Source organism: Lepidochelys kempii, chromosome 7 (genome assembly GCF_965140285.1).
Source record: "Lepidochelys kempii isolate rLepKem1 chromosome 7, rLepKem1.hap1, whole genome shotgun sequence".
NCBI classification, from domain to species: Eukaryota; Metazoa; Chordata; order Testudines; family Cheloniidae; genus Lepidochelys; species Lepidochelys kempii.
This window is the reverse complement of record NC_136386.1, coordinates 15728825-15751989: the sequence shown is the minus strand read 5'-3', so window position 1 is coordinate 15751989 and position 23165 is coordinate 15728825. Positions and strand designations below refer to the sequence as shown.

The 23165-nt window shown below is 43.9% G+C and overlaps 1 protein-coding gene across 7 annotated transcripts in view; it reads right to left on the bottom strand.

The window, feature by feature from the left end:
- The window catches only part of ITPR1 (inositol 1,4,5-trisphosphate receptor type 1), a 251731-nt gene that overhangs the window by 27239 nt on the left and 201327 nt on the right, over positions 1-23165 (bottom strand). For 5 of the 7 annotated variants that reach the window (XM_078853566.1, XM_078853570.1, XM_078853565.1 and 2 more), the window contains 8 exons: positions 22417-22512; positions 21282-21404; positions 19942-20046; positions 18884-19076; positions 14208-14330; positions 4585-4760; positions 3147-3311; positions 664-859 (listed from right to left, as the gene is read on the bottom strand). In XM_078853566.1, the coding sequence (XP_078709692.1) occupies positions 664-859; positions 3147-3311; positions 4585-4760; positions 14208-14330; positions 18884-19076; positions 19942-20046; positions 21282-21404; positions 22417-22512 (1177 nt within the window). The remainder of the gene's footprint in view (positions 1-663; positions 860-3146; positions 3312-4584; positions 4761-14207; positions 14331-18883; positions 19077-19941; positions 20047-21281; positions 21405-22416; positions 22513-23165) is intronic. The other 2 variants (XM_078853568.1, XM_078853569.1) reach the window with 2 other exon arrangements.

Here is a 23165-nt window from a genome sequence, read left to right as displayed (position 1 = left end):
TATAAAGCTTGAGCTCACAGGAGCACCTCCACACTCCCTTTTGTTTGTATTTATTTTGTTATTGATGTTTCTACTTTGATTGTTGTAGAATTAAACCCACCATTAAAAGCAAAAATAACTGCCCAAATCCCACAAGTTAACCTGCAGGCTCTCCCAGCATTTGCAACCAGCTACCTCACCAGTTAAAGCCTGAGAGAACGAGTGGGCTTTAGGCTCTGCCTAACCAAGGCAGGATGTAAACTTCACAGATGGAGGGATATGACAGTCGAGATAATCCAATTCAGCTAAACACAGCTTCTGCCCTGCCTCTAGTATGCTTGCAAATAAGTCAAGGCTGAAGCTACCTTTAGCTGAATTGGATTATCTCGACTATCATATCACGCACTGTAAGAAATCTCTAATGTATGCAAAAAGGAAAGTTTAAACACTGTCTCCATTTTTGAGTAGGGACGGGGCTCTTGGCGTTAGTTTACACAACATTAGAAGCGCCATTTGCATCAGTCAATTTCTCGTTTGGAAAGCATCTTTTACCGGAATTACATTTGTACTCAACCCTATCAGGTGTCAAGTACCCCCTGCAAGCTGTGCAGGGCGCGAGGCACCTCACAGGATCAAGCCCTTTATGCTTTTGAACCTTGCACAGTTAAAATGTCCCATACCAACCTGGCAATAACGTTTCATTAGGCAGCTTATCTACTTCCAGGATAAAGTCATCTTTGAAGAACAGGTACCCCACTATCGAGAACAGGTAAACCAAGATAAGAGCAAGAACAGCAGTCAAGATGATGGAACGTCCATTGCGAGTGACACTTTTAATGACATTCAGCAAGGTCTCTTCTCTGTACACCAAGTCAAAAAGCTGGAAAAAAGGGGCAGGTCAAGCCGTTTCACAAGTTTACTGCTAACGAAACTGGTGGCATGTTACATTTTGGGGCAAGGCAGAGTAGGACGTAAATAATCTAATTCCAATGTTTTAAGGTTCGCCCTTTGTTAAGCAGATAGTTAATTTAGAATTCTGGAGCATCACCTAATAACTAAATGGAATAGCACAACCACCCAACTGATTTTACATTACCCCTTCCCGATATACCTCCCCCCCCCACCAACTCCCTTGAAGTAACCATCTAATTGATGATGTGTTAAGGATTAGAGGAGTTGGAGGTCAGAAGACTTTGGTGGTAATCCTGACTATGCTAGTGACTTGTACAAAGGTACCTGGCCTCTTTGTACCTCTTTCCTCTGCTGCAAAATGGGGATACTTCTATTTCAGTGACCACATAGGTGTGCTAAGCAGCTATGTGGATTAATGTTAGTAAAATGCTTAGGGATCTTTGACTGGTTAAGTGCTATCAACTTACCAAGCATTCTTGTACTGTACTGAGTATTTAGCACACTAGATAACGTGCGCTCTCTTTTCTCAAACATTATCTCTGCTTCACATTCTCTCTTTTCAGCACCAAACTGAAAAGTATAACCTACTTCAGAAGTTAAAGTTGGCAGGTCTTTTTAAACTTCAATTAAAAAAAATAAAGAAAGATGACATGCTTAAAATAAGGGTTTTTTTGGAAAAGGTGGATTTGTGGTGGTGGGTTAATCTTTTCTGGGTTTTGTCTTTGTTCCCTTATAGACATAAATACTTCCTTCACTTCCCATTCTTCTAAATCTATCCTATCGCCAACTTGATATGGACCAGTCAGTTATCAAATGATGGGACAAAATAAATGTTAAAATATGAGATGGCAAAAAAACCTAACTCCAGCTCCCACTCTCCACCCGCTTACCCTATGCATATCCCTTTAAAGAACTCTGAATAGAGGTCATATGAGGTCTGCAGGAAGCTATTGCCCCTTTCCTATATTTCCTTGTCATCAGATTGCAGATTTGTATGCTAGAAGAGTAAACGGTCATACATCGATGACACATTTGTGGCAGTAAAACTGCATTTCCCAATTTTTCCATAATGGAATAAAGGAAACAATTGAAAACAGATACACAATGATGTAGCAAGCAGCAACAAAGTAGAGGGTTGCTTAGAAATTGACACCCACCTGCTATAGACATACTTTTTCATGACACACTTTGAATAGTATTGCGTCATGCATTGTAGGTTCTGCACCTAATGGGAAGGCTTAGGAAAGGGATCTTGGTCACTCTCCCAAGGCCTGGAATCATGGTCAGAGATTAAAAAAAAAGGTTCCCAAATATTCTAAGCACCCAAACTCACTGTAAGTCACTGGTACAGCTTCTGACATTGGGGAAGCATCACTTGCCTTTCAGAACAATCTGCCTCTCATTCCTGCCAGGATTTCTCCTGAAGTAACTACCATTTACGTGCTATCTGTGCCAGATTTTGTAGCGAGTTTTCTGATCTGGGTAGTGTCCATTGGTGACTTAGCTGAGACTTGGATACTTCACCTGGTATCAATGTTACTTTAAGGATATTTTAAGCCAATTTATTATCGAATCTTAAAACCAGAGACAAATTATATAGTCTAGGCAAGCTAAGAAATGGCACAAAGGAATCTGCTTTTATCCTTCCCCCAATACCTTAGCTGTCTGGGAATGGGGCCTGAAATGGGGAAATTCTTGTAAATTAGTCCTCTTTGCAATTGAACACATTCATAAATCCCACATTTTAATTACAACAAAGCAATGTGTAATGCTTGTGTACGGTACTGGAGTAGAAGAAATTACAAGTCTTCCATTTATCTATGAGGTAAGGAGACCAGGAGTAGCACAGGGGCAGAGCAAGTCCCCCCCAGTAAACTCTCAAGCTAAAACAGCATGAGTTTTGGCTCCTGACAAGGACTACACCTCTACCCCGATATAACGCGGTAAAGCAGCGCTCCGGGGAGGGGGGGGGGGTGGACTGCGTGCTTGGGTGGAGCAAAGCAAGTTCAATATAACGTGGTTTCACCTATAACGCGGTAAGATTTTTTGGCTCCCGAGGACAGCGTTATATTGGGGTAGAGGTGTACCACTAAAAAACGACCCCACCAAGGACAGCAGCCACACTGGAAGTGGAGAACCTAGGTTCTATTTTTGGGTAGATTGTACAGTGACACATTTATGTCTTTTGGATATTACTGTGATGATGGCTTTAAAAAAAAACAGACAACGTTTCAAAAGAGAAGATGAATACCTACCAACAAACTATAGAAAAATTCATGTACGAAGAGCCCCATAGCACAAATAAGAAGGTATAGCAGATGATAAAGGAATTCCACGTCCAGGATCATTGCCTTGTATCCTCTAGTGAATGTGCCACAGTTACCCACAAAACTCATCAAGAAAATTATTTTATTACAAACCTAAAGAGATAATTACAGTCAAGGTTAGCTATAGTGTGCAACACATGCCTGACAATTGCAGACTCTAAATCAGTAGCAATTCAGCAACATCTTTCGATCAACAACTGCAATAAGGACTTGTAGAATGTTTGAGCAATTTATACATTTGGGTCAGACTCTGCCCTCAGTTACGTCTATTTATGCAGCCCAATCTAAACTGACCCAAGAGCAAAAAACCGGCCCTTATAAAAAGGACGTACAAAATCTTTTCAATTGTGACTGAATACGTCTACATATTTGAGATTGCAAAAAACAATCACTCAGTTGGAAGAGGTAAGACTTTTAAAAAAAAATAGTGTAAAACTAACTTTTCACTCAAAATGTATCGGCCTCAAACAAATAGCTCCTTGGAACAGAGGCACTTAAATTTCTGAGACATCCCCAGTAACGTGTTAATAAGAAAATAAATACAGGTTCCCATCACCCAGCTATTTTTAGCTTGTGTCGCAGGACACAAAAATGCCAATATCAATGGTTCCTCAACCACAAGTGGAGCTGTTAATCATTACCACAGCAAATAATGATGATACGACTGACTAGCATATTGGCATATATGTGGCACTGAGAACATATTTAGATAACAAGACGTGTAATTCAATTGTCTACTGTAAGGTAATTATATAATATATACACAAAAAGACATCCAGGAGATACGACCTTTGCACAGCTCCTATTGGCTTAGTCAAAGAGAAGCTTCCATTTGGCTCACTTGGTAGACCCCTTCTGCCTGCAGACCACAAACGTTTGAATTTGAGTCTTACTGAAGTTCTTTCTGGTGGCTGAACTTGCACATTTGCTCTGCAGCAAACTGCTCAATGTCCTACTTTTGACTGGCAGATAAGCTACAAGCATTTGGGACACCTATTGTTTGATACATCTTACAAACTCCCACCTTCCGTAGCTCAGCGACTGAAGAAGAGAAGCATTTGAGCAAACAACTCAAAGTACTGTAGGGTCACCGAGATTTCTTAACGTTTCTAGCTGAGCTCGGAGCTGTCACTAGACTGTGACAAAGCAGGGAGACACATTGGAGCTCTTAAACTTCCAACTGAAGCACAGCACAGCAAATCTATTTTTAAAGAAAAGCCCCAATCCAATTAGGAAATTACTTTTTACACCAATTACTCTTCAATGTTCTCAATTGAGTATTTAGAGTCTGATATTTTCATGAGTGGTTAAGAAATTCTTATGTAAAATGCAAGAGAATTTAAATGAAAACCTACATGATACTTACATTGAATGCACCGAGAAGAAATAAAGTAGGCTGCAAACCTACTGAAAATATTAGTCGCAATATCGTAGAAGCTATTAAAGCTCGGATACCATGCGGCTTAGGAAGAGCTATAACTATGGCCAAAGATATCAGCATAGCTGTCCAGAGTAAGCCCGACAAGTGGGGCTCCAGTGTACCTAGGATGGAAAAAATAAAAGAAGATTCAATATTCCTAACTACCAAATATAACAAAGCCAAGATTAGCCAGATAAATGCCATTTTAATGTTATTACTGTGCAATATCACTAACCCACCTGTTCAGCCATTACAGATTGATAAGTGGTGAAGCTGAGTAACTACATTTTAATTAAGTATATTACTTGAACACATAAAGCATTGTGTGTCAAGCATCATCATTAAAGGGAGTCTTCATTTTGTTGTGCGTTACTTAGACACATTATCATTTGAAAACATAGAAGACCGATTTTCTAATGTACTCAGTAGCTTCCCTGAATGGGAGGGTGAAGAGTGACCACATAAGTACCCTGGGCCTAACCTTCCTATCATACCCGTCCATTACACTTTTTTAAAAAAATAAACTGAAAGCTTTACCAGTTTTTGCCATTTCCTGGTATTTTTAGTTCTCTTCGGAGAGTCCCATGCGCCTGGCTGGTTATATAACATCAGCCAGCCTGGCTAAATACACTTCAGTTAAAGAGCCATAAAAAAACCCAGCCTACAACACTAGCAAACTGTGGGGCTACTTCAAACATGAACAAGCATCCCTTTCATGACAAAGGCCACATATAAAAAGAGTTGCATGTTTCCAAACCATTTGTATCTCAGCAGGAACCAGATCAGAGGGAGAGATTCCCTAAATTTTGTAGCATTCTGCAGCTCCTGTGCCAGAACAGAGGGGACTGTTCCATCTCAGTAAGCATGTCAACACATGCACAATGAAGGCTTTTTCAAACAAGACTGGGAGGGGAGAGAAGGAGAGTTATGCTCTTCCATGTACGAAGAACAACCGTATACTTTCAGTCTGAACTACTTATTTTAGATTAATGAAAAACAACAGAAGAATGAACAAAAGCCATGTCCCCCAGAGACGGCACAGTGTGTTCAGAAACTTTGGACAAAAGGGCTGCCACGGCAGAGCCCTAACGAACAAAGGTGCAATGCTCAAAACAGAGGCATCAGATTTGAAAGTGACATATGCCACAGGGAGGGAAAAGCAGAGAGAAGGTACAAAAGACCATTTAAGAAGTGAATATACTCGGCATCGGAATTCCAGGGAGAGGGGAGAATGCACTTTTAAAGGATCTAGCCACTTGTTTAAGTGTTGATATTCTGACAGTTATAATAAAATCTAAAACATTAATATATTCTCTCTCTTCAGTTTCAGCCATTCACAGCAGGCCTGCAAATCTAGCTAGAATTAAAGACACCTTCAAGGTTGCCTGCAGTACCTGCTTTTGAAAAGCCACACCACAGGCTGCTCATCAGCATTAGAATAAGTGGAATGGAATGCTGTTATTAAAGGGAACTTTTAAGACTGCCCCAGCAGCATATTCTGCTGCCTTCTCAAAGTGGGAGGTGTGGGAATAGAAAAGAGATTAGAGTTCAGGTCACAAACTCATTCCTCGCTGCTGGGGACAGTAGGGGGCTGGGAGCATAGTGGAAGTAATGTTTTAGCCCCTGGAAAACAGAGTTCCAGTTGGGAATGACCAATCTGTGGCCAAAGCTGAATCTCAGTTAAGACATGTATGCTCCTAATCAGAAGAGGTGTGTCAGAAGTCTGTTGCACATCTGCTGGCAGAAAGACATGTCCGTTTTCAGAAGTGCTATGCACCTGCAGAGATCAATGGAAGATTCTCGGCATCTTGGAAACCCCAGACACTTATTTAGAAGCCTAAATATGGATTTAGGTACCTAATTGTAGGCATTCAAGTTTGCAAATTTTGGCGTTCTACACTGTGGTAAATCTCACAGTATTATGCACTTAGCAGCTCAGAGTCCAGCTGGCCTGAACCATGTAGAGACACCATAAGAATGGCCATACAAGGTTGAAACAATGGTCCATCTAGCCCAGTATCCTGTCTCTGTGCCAGATGCTTCAGAGGGAACAAACAGAATAGGGCAACTTCGAATGAACCATCCCCTGTCATTCAATTCTAGCTTCTGGCAGTTGGAGGTTTAGGGACTGTGACAAAGTTCCTCCTCTACCTTGGTGAGTCTTGCGCTTATTGGTGGATTTGCTCGCCTTGGAGCTTCAAGGAAGCCCTCAGCTTGGCCGTTTTTCTGAACCCACAGTCCAGGTCGATGACTCCTGTGTCTGACCAGGAGTTGGAAAGTTTGAGGGGAACCCGGGCCCGCCCTCTACTCCGGGTTCCAGCCCAGGGCCCTGTGGCAGGCAGCTGTCTAGAGTGCCTCCTGGAGCAGCTAGGCGACAGCTACAACTCCCTGGCCTCCTCCCAACACCTTCTTTATTCTCACCATAGGACTTTCCTCTTTTAAACCCAGGTGCCCTGATTAGCCTGCGTTAATTGATTCTAACAGCTTCTTGATTGGCTGCAGGTGTTCTAATCAGCCTGTCTGTCTTAATTGTCTCCAGAAGGTTCCTGATTGTTCTGGAACCTTCCCTGTTACCTTACAAAGGGAAAAGGGACTTACTTAACCTGGGGCTAATATATGTGCCTTTTATTACTCTCCTGGAGCCATCTGGCCCGACCCTGTCACAGGACATTCAGAGCTTGAGGTTGCGTCCTTTATCATCTTGGCCAATAGCCATTGATTGATCTGTCCTCCATGAACTCATCTAATTCTTTTTTGAATCCAGTTGTACTTTTGGCCTTCACAACTTCCCATGGCAACAAGTACCACAGATTGACTGTGCAGTGTGTGAAGAAGTACTTCCTTATGTTTGTTTTAAACCTGCTGCCTATTAATTTCATCTGGTGATCCTTGGTTTTTGTGTTAGTGAAGGGGTAAATAACACTTCCCTAATCACTTTCTCCACACCATTCATGATTTTGTAGCCCTCTATCATATTCCCTCTTAGTCATCTCTTTTCTTAACTGAACAGTCCTAGTCATTTTTAATCTGTCTTCATATGGAAGCTGTTCTGTACCCCTAATCAATTTTGTTGCCCTTCTCCGGACCTTTTCCAATTCTAATATATCTTTTTTGAGATGAGGTGATAAGAACTGCATGCAGGATTCAAGTTGTTGGCGTACCATGGATTTATATAGCAGCATTATGATATTTTCTGTCTGATCTATCCCTTTCCTAATGGTTTCTTGCATTCTGTTAGCTTTTTCACTGCTGCTGCTCATTGAGCAGATGTTTTCAGGATGACTCCATGCTCCTTCTTAAGTAGTAACAGCTAATTTGGGAAAAATGAGAGTTTTCCCCTAAATGATCGATTTTGAAAGGCTTATTGCTGTTTAACTAATCAAGGGTTTAAAATGATTTTATATAAATAACAAAGCATTAGATGGTTCATGAGGTGTTGAGAATCTGCAAGATGAAGTCCCTAAAAGTTATAAGGCCAAAAAAATGGTTACCTATCTTTTCATAACACTTGTTCTTCAAGGTGTGTTGCTCACGTCCATTCCTTTCTAGGTGTGTGTGTGCCCACGCGCACAGTTATTGGAGATGTTTGCTGTAGCAGTATTCATAGGTTCAGCTATAGCGCCCTCTTGGGTATTGCACCCATGCGTTGCTATATTAAGCGCTGCCAACCCCATGCCCTCTCAGTTCCTTCTTGCCGGCAACTCCAACAGAGGGGTAGGAGGGTGGGTAATGGAATGGACATGAGCTACACATCTCAAAGAACAGCAGCTACAAAAAGGTAGGTAACCGTTTTCCCTTCTTTGAGTGCGTGCTCATGTCGATTCCATTCTAGATGCCTCACAAGCAGTATCCTTGAAGGTGGGCTCAGAGTTCACAGTCTAGCGGCTTATAACACTGCTCTAATGAAGCCAGGATCATCCCAGGCCTGCTGGGTAAGTGTGTAATGGGACGTGAACATTTGGACGGACAACCAGGTGGCCGCCCTACAGATATCCTGGATAGGCACTTGTGCTAGGAAAGCTGCTGAGGAGACTTGCGCTCTGGTTGAACGGGTGGTTACGACTGCCGGAGGTGGCACCTTTGCCTGATTTTAACAGCAGTGAACGCAGGCAGTGATTCAAGAAGAAATTCTTTGAGTGGACACTGGACGACCTTTCATCCTGTTGGCCACCACGACAAACAATTGTGTCAGCTTGCAGAATGGTTTGATCCTTTTAATGTAGAAACCTAGCACCTTCCTGACATCTAGGGAATGCAAGCTATGCTGCTCCTCCTCCAACTTTTGTGGCTTTGGAAAAAAGACAGGTAAGTAAATGTTGTGGCCCATATGAAACTGCGAGACCACATTGGGGAGGAAAGCCTGGTGTGGCTGCAGCCGGATCTCGTCTTTGTAGAAGACTTTATAGGGCAGTTCTGAGGTAAGTGCCCTCATCTCGGAGACCCAGCAGGTGGATGTTATCATAGCTAGGAGCGCGATGACCTTCCAGGACAGCAGAAGGAGAGAGCAGGAAGCCAGAGGCTCAAAGGGGAGTCCCGTGAGCTGTGACAGCACAAGTTGCAGATCCATGGTGCAGGTAGAGGCACGCGATGCCCTTGAGGAACCAGGCAGTCATGTCCTGGGCGAAAACCGACCTACCCTCAGGTGACAGACAGAAGGTTTAAATAGTGGACACGCATTGGAGCTTGAGATGCAGAAGGTAGTCCAGGATCAATTGCAGCGAGGCCCGCTCAGCCTGAATACCTTTATCTGAGGTCCAACAAGCAAAACGCTTCCATTTGGCCAGGTAGGTCACTCTGGTGGAGGGCTTTCTGCTGGTCCCAAAAGGACCTGCTGGAGGAGAGCATAACATTAAAGAGGTTGTCGGACTCCTCCACTAGCTCCTTGACCTCCAAGTTCGGTTTGGCAGCCAACCTCTTGAGCAGAGCCTGGTACTCCTTCAAGTCATTGGAGGGGAGGGGGGGGGGCTCCTCAGCAACTCCGGGGTGGGCACGTAGCCTGAGACACCACTTCTTCATCCGGAGATGACAAAGATGACTACACAGCAAGGGGAGGGGCGGCTTCCCTTTGCTCATCCGGGAACAGTTCCTTGGGCACTGGGGCCTGCTGTGTCACCCCCGCATTGGATTCGGCACCATGCTCCGACTCAGGTGCTGGCTGCGCTGGGGGCAGCTTGTCCGATGCGGCCTGGGAGGAACCGGGGGAGTACAGGACCAGCATAACAGGTACACCCCACGGGTTCCAGTACTGCCACTGAGTGGGCCATTGCCCCTGCCTCCATACTACTGCCACAGGAGCCATGCTGGTCTCGCAGGCCTGTGGTGATTCGGATTTTCTAGATGAGGGCTGAACTCCCCTTCAGGCTCGGACCATTGCCCTTCTGGTGACCAGGGCGGAGCTGAATCTGTTGGCTGACCCTCGTCAGCGACTGGTAAGGAGGGGGCTAGGACCAGCACCTGCCTGAAGAGCGATACTTGGGAGCCAGAGACCAGTGCCGTGACTGGTAACGATCCCGCAACAGGAGGGAATCGATGCCTGGGAGAACGCCTCGGTGATGGTGATCTGTGCCGTGGTGAACTCTGGCAGTGATACCACGGGTACGGGGATCGGCGTCATGACTCAGGTGTCCCATGCATTGCAGGCAGAGACCTTGGCGTCAGGTACATGAGTCTTCTAACTGGGGACCAAGGCTGTGGTGCCGGGATCCGAGGCCACGGTGATGGGGACCAACACCTGTGATCCAGAGATGCTCTGCTGCATTAGGGGGCGGTCCCATAACCGGTTTGCCCAGAGATGCTGGGGCCTTGGCTGGGTCCGTTGCCTGGCTTGACGTCTGCGGTGCCAGTTGGTCTGCTTGCTCTTTGGCCACTGGGCCTGCTTGAGGCACAGATGACCCTAGTAGGGGCCGGGATCCCTTGCCATTCCCAGGAGTCGAAGGTGGGTCCCTGGCTGGAACAGGAGTTCCAACCACAGCGGTACCCCTCAGCAACTCTGGGGTGGGCACGTAGCCTGAGACAGGTTCTTTGCCTGAAGTCCCTGTTTTCTGTGGTGCCGGTGGGCCTGTCAACTTCGACCTCTTCTTAAGTACCAGGGAGGGGGAACGGTGCTGGGAGAGTTCTGGTGCTGGGACTGCGCTGCGCACGAATGCCAAGGTACCAGGTGTGGAGTCCGATCAAGAGGGCTCTGAGATAGGATGAAGAGCAGCCTCCATGAGGAGGACTCTCAAGCAGATATCCTGCTCCTTCTGAGTTTGAGGGCACAAGTTTTTGCAGATCCTGCACTTATCCTTTCTGTGGGACTCCCCCAAACACTTGAAATAGCTCCCGTGCTCACTAATGGGCATCAGCCGGCTGCACGATGAACATGACAAAGCCTGGGGAATGGGGCATGCTTCGCTCCGAGGCAAAGTCCCAGCCGTGACTAACTCCTAAACAACTACTCTGAGGGCATGGCTGCACTTGCAGATGTAGAGCACTTTGAGTTAAACCAGCCTTCGTAGAGCGCAGTAGGGAAAGCACGACAGTCTGTTCACACTGACCGCTTCAAGCGCATGGTCGTGGCCACATTTGCGGCACTTGCAGCGGCATTGGGCGCAGTGCATTACGGGCAGCTATCCCAGCATGCAAGTGACTGCAACGTGCTTTTCAAATGGGGGTGGTGGTGGAGTGTGACAGGGAGTGTGTTGTGTGTATGTGGGGGGAGAGACAGTAGGTTTTTAGGGGGCTGAGAGAATGTCAGCATGCTGTCTTGTAAGTTCAGACAGCAGCAGGCCACCCTTGTCCCCCCACCTCTCTCTCTCTCTCTCTCTCTCTCTCTCTCACACACACAGCATTCCACACTAATGGTTGCTTTGTCTCAGAACAGATAAGCAGCCCGAAACGGAGTCAGAAGCAGTCAGAAACAGAGCTTTCAAAGGGCATATCCGCATTCCTACAGTGATTCAAAAACAATGACAAGAGTGGCCACTTGACTTAAGGGGATTATGGGACATCTCCGGAGGCTGATCAGAGTGCAATAATGCAACACCTCATTCACACCGACGCTGTGGTGCTCCAGCAGGGGCGCAGCAAACGTTATTCCACTCGCCGAGGTGGAGTACCAGCAGAGTTGTAGCCGCAGAGTCAGAGCGCTCTATGTGCCTGGCCAGTGTGGGCGGGTAGTGAGCTAGTGCGCCCGGGGCTCCTTTACTGCGCTGTAACTTGCAAGTGTAGCCAAGTCCTAACACTTAACTTAAAGGTCTAGCTAAGTACCTATCAACTAACAAAGGAGGCAGAACAATGGACTGTAAGAACTACTAATGCTGTTGCAATGCAAGAAAAGGCGCTCTGACCAACCATCACGGGCCGTAAGAAGGAACTGAGAGGGCGTAAGGTCAGCATCACCTAACATACTAACGCATGAGCGAGGCACTCAAGAGAGCGCTACAGCCAACCCTCCAGATACTGCTAAGGCAAAAATGTCCGAGGACTGTGCATGTGGGCGCACACACGCCTAGAATGGAATCAACATGAGCAAGCACTTGAAGAAGAATGATTATTTCTTTTCCCATCTTACTCAGAACACTGAGGTCCTTTCCATTAGACTCAAAAGGTGTAACTCATAATCCCACATAAGCTGTTTATTAGACATTATGCTAACAGCCATAAAAATCTGATTTAAAATTTTACTTCTGATCTTTGAAACTAGACATAGAAATTTGGGGACTGTTTGCTTGCACTTACTAAATCTTTCCAACCACCGGTGAGACCAGTACCCAGATAATTGCACATTTTACTGTATCTTGTGGCAGAAGAGAAAATTCCTGCAGAAACAAGAATCCTACACATTCCAGAATTTAATCCAGCTCCACCCTCCCAAACAACCCTCTCACCAGAATGTCAGAGATCTTGGTCTAACATGAGACATACTGTCTCAACGCCCTCATTGGAAAAGACGGACATCGTTTTAGATCCCCATTTAACTTATCTGCGCTGATCTGCCTCTACGCCACTGCTCCTGTAGCTCAGCATCAAATACTAAATTGATAAATTAAGGCCCTCTTAAATTCACCTTGTTCCTTTACTATTTTTGTGGCATTCTTTCTGGTGGCTTTCATTTCACACGAAGGGCTCACTGGATTTTGGGCTTTAGTTGGGCTATGGTTGAGATGTTGAAGCTTTGAAACATGCAACCCACCACACCACCAGTAGGAGATCTGAGGAGTGGCAAGCTGGATTAGAAAGGAGAGAGCATATGTCTGCCTGTTACCTAGATGCATTTCATATGTATATTATGCCTTGGATATTGCAGCAGGGCCAGTGTCAGAATGATGAAAGAAAGAGAAGCAGAAGTTTGCTCATCAATCACCCTCTCCTGGATGAGGTTTTATTTCTGGGGTTCTGTAGGGTGAGGTGAACGAGAAGTGTGGTAAAAGCCTCTAGGTGCACATTTCTTCCATACAGTTTTACAAGCAGCAAACCTCTACATATAAAATATAAACATCCAGCATGGCACCTTCAGTTTCCCCATAGCTTCCAGTTGTGTGTTCTGGCTAACATGATCCCATGTGTGTCTTCCCCTTGGGGAGTAACCCACTCCTCTAAGGTGTTGAGCCCAAGTATGGTCAGCTGAATCCAATTAAGCCCCAGCTAGAAGTATCTCCCTGAACTGGCTCTGAACCCTAGCTAGAAATGATCACCCCAAGCATAGGTCACTGTTTGATTCAGCAGGGACTACACAATCCCATCAAGATCTGCATACCTCATCACTAGTTTCTTCTATAGCAGTGATCTTAAGGACAACTTTTAAAAGTTCTGTGAAGTGAGCTGAATGACAGGTTGTTGCAGACTAAAGTAGCATGGTTGGCAAGCTCTTCCTCAATCCTCTGGGCAACTTCTCGACTACAGTATGTTGAAGAGGATGGGGCAAAAGAATGGCATACAGAAGTCCTAAGCTCTAGTTCTGGGTCTTCCACTGTCATATTATATGGTATTGGGCAATTCACTTCTCTGTGCCTTACTTTCCCCACCTGTAAAAATGGATAATGTTGATCGCCCACCTTTGTACAGTACTGAGAGCTACTGCAGGGCTATTTTGAAAGAACTTTATTAAGATGTGAGCTAAAGGAAAGTAAAAAATAAATGCTCTTCATATTGTTTAGCAAAATACACAGTTATGAAATAAAACTTGAAAGCAGCACAGTCACATAATTATTGCGGATTTCTTTCTTGGGTAATTTTTCCACTTAGACAGAAATTAGACCCAATATTTTGCTAGCAAACATTTCCGAAGTAGATTGTACTAAATAGAAAACACTGCAATTCAATCCTGCTCCAACCCCCACCATTTTCCCCTTGCAAGCATTATTTAAAGCAATATTAATGGAGCAATAAAATTGTACAAGAGAAAAAAAAACCTATCAGAATTTTAACAAGTCCTCCCACCCCCCAAAAGCCAATTTCTACCCTCATTTACACCCAAGTATTCTCACTGAAGTTAACAGGGTTACACAGGTGTAAGTAAGGGAAGAATTTGATGCATTGCATCTAATCTGTTCACTTTTTTTTTTAAAAAATGTCTCAAATATTAGTACCTCCTCGGACTCCTTTGAATGGATAGAAAAATGCTACAAGTAGGTTCATAAGGACCGCAAGGTTAAATGAAATACTGCTCCAGAAGGACATGTTGCGAGAGCACCAGTACAATACAGGTTGAGCTGCAAAGGAAGAGAAAAAAGTGAGTCTTTCAAAGACATCCAAGGCTTGTGGAAAGACACTATACCTCCATCAACGCCCTCTTTATTTACACTTTGCAGAGAAGCACTAGAGCAACTGCAGTAAAAACCACCACTTGTTCTGAAGTTTATTTGATTGGCCTTTCAGACAAAGGACCAAATGTTAAAACAGACACTAGCTTTCGGAATACAAATTATTTTAGCAGCAGCATGAGAATGACTTCAAAGAACAGGTTGTCTCCCCAGAAATCCCTGTGCACACAGAAAATAGTTAAGTTTTCCCCCATTATAATTTGCACTCAGTAGATCCAAAACCCTCGAGGTGATTAGGAGAGTGAAAGTTGGTATGCGTTAGCAAGGGTGAGAAGATTCTGGCTGCATCACTCTTTGCTGTGCAGTTCTACCGGCTATCATTGACAGGCTTGTCTACACGAGACTTTCTACCATTCTTAAATATTCCCCTCTATTGCAGCAAGCTGGGTAGCAACTGTAGGATTGCCTGTATAGACTGGCTGTTGGCGTTTTAGTCACTGTGTAATCTAGCTCTGAATTAATGTGCAAAATATAGGATGTCCACATTACAGTAAGACAAAAAATTTAGCCAAGATGTTAAATACTTAAAACAGCTTCATAGTATGCCAGTAATAACACCATGGTACCCCATAAACATGAGACAGCAGCCAATTGGGCTTCTAATTTAGTACACTACTGTAAGCCAAAGATGCAAACGCTTTCTCCCAGAAATGTAGCTACATAGTACAATGCTGGTAACTCAACAGCTGCACCTTTTAAAACTCTTATTTAAGAATGTGTACAAAACACTAAAAACAACTCCCGCCCCCCTCCCCAAAAAAAACCCCCAACAACCTCAATCCTAATTATAATAATCTCTACAGCCAGAATTAAGAAGCACAGATCAGAGCTAAAGGATTCATTTTCTGAAATGGTCATGGACCAGTTAAGATGAAAAGGAGAGCACTCCGAGAAGCTATCTTACAGTAAACCCAGTGGTGAGCTGGAGCTGGTTCCCACCGGTTGTTAAATTTACAAGCTCTTTTAGAACCGGTGGTTCCGTGAGGGACAACCAGTTCTAAAAGGGCTTCTAAATTTAACTGGCAAAAGTGGCGCCTTGGGCGCCGACTCCACAGATGCTCCAGGGCTGGAGTACCCAAGGGGAAAATTTGGAAAATCTGGAGCACCCACCAGCAGCTCCCCGCCCCGCCCCCCCCGGCTTCAGCTCACCTCCGCTTTGCCTCCTCCCCTGAACGCACCGCCCCGCCCTGCTTCTTCGCCTCCGCCCCCCCGTCCCCCAGCTTCCTGCAAATCAGCTGTTCGCGCGGGAATCTGGGGCAGGCTGAGAAGCAGGCCGCAGCTTCCCGCTCAGGCCCTGGGAGGCAGAGGTGAGCTGGGGTGGGGGGGCGCAAGGAGGGCCGCCCACGCCGCAGCAGGTAACCCGAGGGGGGGCGCACAGGGGAACCGCTCCTCGCCCCAGCGCACCTCCGCCACACTCGGCCTGAGTGTGAGGCCGCTGCCTGCTTCACAGCCCTCCCAGGCTTCCCACTGAACAGCTGATTCACGGGAAGCCGGGGGGGGGGGGGGGGAGGCGGAGAAGCAGGGCGGAGCGGTGCTTTCAGGGGCGGATGCGGAGGGGAGGAGAGCTGCCAGTGGGCACTCTGCACCCACCAAATTTTCCCCTGGAGCACCCACAAAGTCGGTGTCTAAGGCGCTACTTTTGATGTGATCAGTGGGGGGAGCGGCTGCTCTCCCCCAGCTACGCTCTCCCGCCCCAAGGAGCCAGAGGGACCTGCCGGATGCTTCCTGGGAGCTGCTCCAGGTATGCACCTCTGGGACTCCCCACCTCACCCCCCGGCAGGTCCCTCTGGCTCTTAGGGGTGGGGTGGGCACTCACGGTGGCCCACAAGACCCTCCTGCCCGGTTCTGGGGGCAGTCAGGAGACAGGGATGGATGCGGCCGGGGTCCTGGGGCGGGGCATCAAGGAACACGGGAGGGTTGGATGGGGCAAGAGTCCCGGGGGGCGGGGGTGGGCAACGACCCCCTCGTGGGGTGAGGAGGGAACCAGTTGTTAAGATTTTGGCAGCTCATCACTGAGTAAAACCATCTGCATCAAATTAAAATCCCCTGGAATTTAACTACTGCAGGCATACTGCATGATGGTGGGTGCTCTGCAGAAGTCGGTAGTTCTTGCAATCATTAAAGGGAAGCATATCAAGCATCCTCCTGCCAAAAAGGAAAAGTACATACATAGAGATGTCATGGTGCAGTGAAAGGAAAGGAGCTCACAGCAAAGTTGAGGGAAGAGACTTTAAAAAAGCATAACTCATGAGTTACATATGAGGATAAATTAATGAATGCAAAGCCCCAGAGTCTCACAACATCTCTCTCTCCCTGAGCCCTAACAAATCATTCTCCTTCTTAACAGGTATTCTCAACGTTATTAAGAGGCTAAATATGAGTAAAAAAATTATATAATGCCTCATTATACATTGAACTGAAAGGCACATAAAAGGCAAACGTGTTGATGAGCCAAATGCTAAGGAATGGCAAATACTAAGGTATGCAGTCATCATAAAAATACCAAACTTCATTGCATCTAAACCTAGACACATGCACGACCTCACTGAAATTATATGCATCAACGCTTTGGGCATATGATGCATTGTTCTCCATGTTCTTTTTTGTTTTTAATATGGCTTGAAACTGAAGGCATTTGTGACCAGCTGGAAACCTGTTTGTGCGGAATTAAATTCAGTACGGAGGGTCCACACAGAGCCACAAACACTACCTTGCACCTGCATTCAGAATGTGGCACCGGCTCTCTGCCCTGTGGAGAATCTCACCCTGGTTTCGGTAGGCTTGCCTGAGTGTTCACTGAATCTAGCATGGGAGACTTGCAAATATGCTAGTAACTGGCTACCTGACCATAGGGAGAAAACAGATGCTTTGCCATCAATGATTTTGAAATCTATTGCAAAACTGAATGTACTGCAAGCTAATGCCCTGTAGTACCAGTTCATATTGGGACACATCTTACTATTCCAGAAAGAGTAGAACACTGAGCAGTGCCTACCTTCCCTGGACCACACCAGCATACCGACAACTAAGGTGTATATGCCATTCTAAAAGATCAGAAGGCAGATCTAAGTCTCTCAGGCCATGTCTACACTTACTGGGATCGACGCTGCTGGGATCGATGTAGTGGGGGTTGAAAATTGACCCCACAGTGCTCTCTGGTCGACTCCAGTACTCCACCAGAACGAGAGGAGTAAGGTAAGACGATGGGAGAGCATCTCCCGTCGACGCAGCACAGTGTAGATACTGCAGTAAGTTGACCTAAGCTGCCTTATTTACATAGCTGGAGTAGTGTAATTTAGGTCGACTTACCCCAGTAGTGTAGACAAGGCCTCAGAAGCCTGGAATTACAATTTTAATGAAACTCTTTAGTTGGAAACCTAGAGTTAAGTTTCAACCAGACAAGAAACAAAACACAACCAACTTTATTTGAATGATTATGTCAATAAATATAGTTGACCACTTCCCCAAAGTGTTTCATAGCATGCATTGCTAACTATATTATTACACAAGATTCTGATTCTATCAAAAATATAATGCTATTGTTAATGTTGAAATAGCTAGCCACTCCATTCAGTATTCACCAGACAGGTCAAATATACTTCAGGGGAGTTGCATAAGTTTTAGATTGTATCTGATCCACACATAACTTTCCTGCTTTAAAGTAATAGGATTATAGTTTATTTTTATCTATTAGAAAAATCACTTTTCTAAGTTTATCCCAGCAGCTGGAGCCATATATTCAGTTTTCATTAGTCCTTTAGGGCTTAAGATGCTCAACTTCCCTTGACTCCATTGAGAGCTCTGCACATAAGTCTGAAGGCAAGTTCTGGCTGTTAATGTCAAGAGAAAGTCTTGCAAAGCAATTGTTGTCACATTAGTTTAACTGGCTTGGGTCTCTCTGGAGTTGTACAACTTATACTACAAACAATTTCACTGTCTATGCTTACTATAGGAAATGTAGAATTGCATAGGCAGTGGAATTGTTTCGTATTTCATTTAGAAGGGCACTCTGGGGCATTCTAAGCAAGTGCATTAATAACTAGAGTCCAGGAGGGCAACATTTGCCAACAGATACCACAGTTATTCCCAGCACATAGATAGGAAATAACCGCATTCTCTGACACTGACAAAGTGTCATTGTTGGCAAATGCTGACTTTTTAATGGTGACAACTGTACAAGAGCCTCAGACAGAAATGCAGGTTTGTTTTAGATAATCCAAATAGAAATATTAGTTTAGAATTTTAAAATATTGGGCAGAAAACACAGATTATGTTCTAGTCTTGTAGGAAAATCACAGAGTAAAACTCACCTGAATGACAATTCAGTGTCATTACCACACTGGGAAAAGATTCGCTATGAAATCAAGGTTTAGTATTCTGAAGACCTTTTATTATAAAACACAACTTTTCTTCAGCCTGAGACATTAGTATTTCCAACCTACCTCTCAATTTCTTTTGCCAGTTCATTTCATTGAAGAGGTCTTCTGATCTCAAGAAGAAATCATTGATCTTACTGCCTTGTTCATCTCTTTCTGTGGTGTAGTATATCCGTAGTTTAGATTCCTTGGTGAGGAATTCACATACACTTGGCACAGGGAAGACTATTTGCTCCATCGTACGGTCCAATCTAACAATCTAGACAATACAGATTTTTGAGTTGGCAGGGTTGTTTTTTGTGCGTTGTTTCAAAATAACAGGAATGTGGTAATGTCAGATACTTTTTAAATGTACTGAAATTCTACAATTTAAATCTCAAAACCATTGGATCAGTGGTTTATTAGAACATTATGACAGTAATTTACTACTTACTTTACACTGACCTTGCATTACAATATCTTTTATACTCTTAACATGGCATTACTCTTCTAAGCTAGGATTTTTAGAATTCTCAACTCTTTTGAATTTCAATGGAATTTGGGTGTCTAACTTAGTCACCATAGAAAATACCAACACACTCACAGAGTACAAGCAAAATCAACAACTGTTTTATATATAGGAGCTACTTATGATTGCTGTTATCTTACATGTTACACAAGCTTCTAAAAATCACCCCATGACATCCAGTTGAGTTTTCAAAAACACTCTAATTTGGCTTAATGTCTGGTCAAATCTCATTTAGTAGGAAAAAAGTGTTATAAATATGCTCTAACTTGCCCTATGGATTCAGTGATCGTATTGGCCAAACCATATTCTCTTGATTCAAGTCGCACTTCAATTTGCAAGTAGGCTTCTCTGTAGTTCTGCCTATAAAACTGAGCCAGAGTCAGGGTATCCACTCAGACAGTTCAAAAATAGTTCCTCCAGGAAAAAAGCCATATACTCACATGGAAGACAGAATAATCCACATCTAGGTAGCTACTTTAAGACAAGCACCAGAATCAAAATGCACTTAACAGAGAAACTGTTTTTAACGGGAGTCTTCCTCCCAGGAAAGTGATTTTTTGCATCCTTAGGGACACCCAATCCAGCATGAACTGGCATTCACTATTTCCTTCTTTACCTCAATCTGTGCTGTGTGCTTGGCATAGAACTCCAGAGCTTCATCTCCTTCTATCTGACCTCCAGGCTTCAGCATATTCTGCAGCTCTTTGTTATGACGAGCCAACTAAAATAAAGCACGACAAAGGGAGTGGAAGACACAAGATGTCTCTCTAACATTAATTTCTAATTTTTGATGGAAAAAAAGAAACAGTGCACAGAAGTTGGCAGAAGGTTGGTTATATTTCAACCAGGCACCATTTAGATCTATTTTGGGAGAGAGAATGTGACCAGAGGAGTTGGCTTTTTTGTTTGATATCCATGCTGTATTCCTCCCTTCGCAAGTTCTCCACTATCCTGTCTGACTTGAGAAAGGTTCTCTGGGGATTCTGGTACAATCCACCCTTCCACACACGTCAGCTCTCAAGTTGTGTACAGCTCTTAGGTAGGACTCTAATAATTCAAGTACCTAAAGGAAGGATGGTGGAAGATTTTGCTTCTACTAATAGTAGTGGCAATAATAGTGAGATGGTACTACAAAGCTTTAAACTCCGACCATTTTAAAAGTGGCAGAATGGTGGTTTGATCTACTCATGGGCAACACCAACAAGGAATTCCTACTGGACATATCCAATATACTACGAGCTCTTGCTTACTCCTTCCATGGTCTTGTATTGATGTTTGGAAAGTACAACAGGATTAACAAATATGTTTGGACCAGGCTCCAGTAGAGTGGATGGGGACAGAGCAGTACTGGATGGTACCACGGCAGAGACTAGCCTGTGTAATGTTTTTAAAGACAACAACACAAATTCAAGGAAGTGGCTCAATTGCGCCAACAGTTCAGATAGCAGTGGCTGTGGACATTAGAAGCAGGGATGGAATTCCGTTGCCTAATTTAAATACTGTATTAGTGACAAGAATTTCATATGGGACATAAAACTGAAGCACTGGATGTAAATGATAAATAAGTAAGACGTATTATCCCAGTGCCTTCAAGATCTTGAAACATGTACTATTGGAAATGTCATCAGTAAGGACAAAGAAGCTGGCAATTCCCCATTATAAAAGAACAAAGTCCTTAGCTCCTCCTCTCATTGTTATACATGTGCAGAATTTCCATTTTTGAATGTGTTAGGGTAAAGATTAGGTTTGACTCCCATTGGGAATTATGGGGATATAGAAAGAAGAGATAAGGATACTGTGTTCAGTTCCACCATGCACCTCTTGAAGAAGAATTCTCTCCTAACTACAAAGGCATCAGTTGGGCAATTAAAGCAAATCTTGATAAAAACTAGATTACTTACTAATCTTCACTCTTGTACTCATTAGACACTGCCATAGCTATAAATGCAGTTATACCTGATGAGCTAGTATGTAAATGTTGTGCCCCACGTTCCTAGGAGATGCTGCAAGATCTTCACCGTTCTCTCCATCCTCAAACTCTACCTCACCTTGCATATATGCCTTCTTTATTACTTCCACCTAGGAAGAAAAAGTGAGAAAGACACAGGTCTCTGAGATTTAATAATAACTCCGATTTTCAGGTTAAATTCTGCCAATAGCTCTGCATTCAGAACTCCCACTGAAGTCAATGGACACTTCAAATACACATTCAAGAGCCCAGGGTCTGGCCATCAAGCATAAAGCAGGAAGCCAAGACTCAAAGCAGGAGACTGATGAACTCTTCTTCGTATTCTTAGACCCTCTCAATCTCTGAAGGGTAAATTAACTGCTTTAAAGGAATTTTAGATCTCCTCCCATTTGCATGTAATATATTCTGGTTGGTACAAGCGATACAAGATTTTTACAGCTGACATCTGCTGTCAATTTTTGCCTATATCAGATCCATTTGACTCAGTGGAAGGAAAACCAAAGTAAAGACTGAAACTTTATCCTCAACTCACCCCATTGTTCCTGGATAATACAGCGATCGCACTATGTTGTGTCATGCTCTGATCTCTGGCTCCTGCTATTAACTATGCAAAACGGGGTGAGTTAACAGTCTCAGCTGTACTTTGAATTTTCTGGCTTGTTTTTGTCTGTTAATATATAAACAGCCCTGGGAGATTGCTAGAGTTTACTGAGCAGCTTTTATACCATCATAAAATTCTAATTCTTTGACATTCTCTTAGTCAGATGGTTTACAGCAGTAAATTTCCTGGAATAAAAGATTCATATGGTCCTTCCCTTTCATTTTACACTGATGAAGTTATTGCTCTCTCTGCAGTAGTCAGTGTGGCCTCCTTAACCACTTCTGCTACTGGCAAACTAAATGGGCCTGTGAACCAATAGCTATCCTTTCCATCAAATCCTGGAAAGCTCTTCCAAATTGTTAGCGGCCTATGGCACAGACCACTTGTTACTGACCTACAGTACAAGTTCTAAAGTTTGCCCTGTAATCTTAATCAACAACCTGGCACTACAATGGGTTCCTGCTATGCTTCCAAACTAGTTTATGGACATCTGATGCTTAGGAGTGGCATAAGGAACTTACCAGTTCTTTTGGTCTCATATTGTAAAGTATTCTCTCCGCGTTCTCGCTGTCATGCCTGCTCTCCATGATTGCCAACAGTAATTTGGATGCATTGTTCTGGTGGAAGGAAAGAAGAAAAACGCCAGTCACTGTCTGGTGACAAAAACTCAGCAAATGCCATCTGAACTCTAAAATAGAGTCCTTTGAGACCAGTAAGGTGAACAGCACCAATACAGTTAAAACCCTGCCCAACACAGAATATTTACAGTACTCGCTGTGAAGAGAAGTCAAAGGAACTCAGTAAAGCTTTTGGCTTGAGTTTCCTAACATTTTTAGAACTGCAGAGTTGTTTTCTTTTAAAGTGACTGTAGCATTAGTAGATTGTACTACTCATGAGCACTGGGCTCACATTTAGGCAGGATGCTGTAGGTTAAGACAAAAGACAACCAGATTGAAGATTAGATCTACATTACTGCTTTTTAACTGAATATCATTTTGAAACCTGGTCATGCCAAGTGATACAGGGAGGAAATAAGAAAATACCACAAGGCATCAGACTACTTGAATATGAACAATTAAGACTAAAATCCATCACAGTTGACATTAAAAAACAACATTGCAATAAAGGTATTTAATTTTAAAGAATAATGTAAAATTGATTCTAAATTTCAAGTCTTTTTTATTTAGAAGAAGAAAAAAACCCATGGTACCCATAATAATGCCATGAGTCCACAAAGAAAAGAACTAGAACTAGCATTATAAAAGAGGGG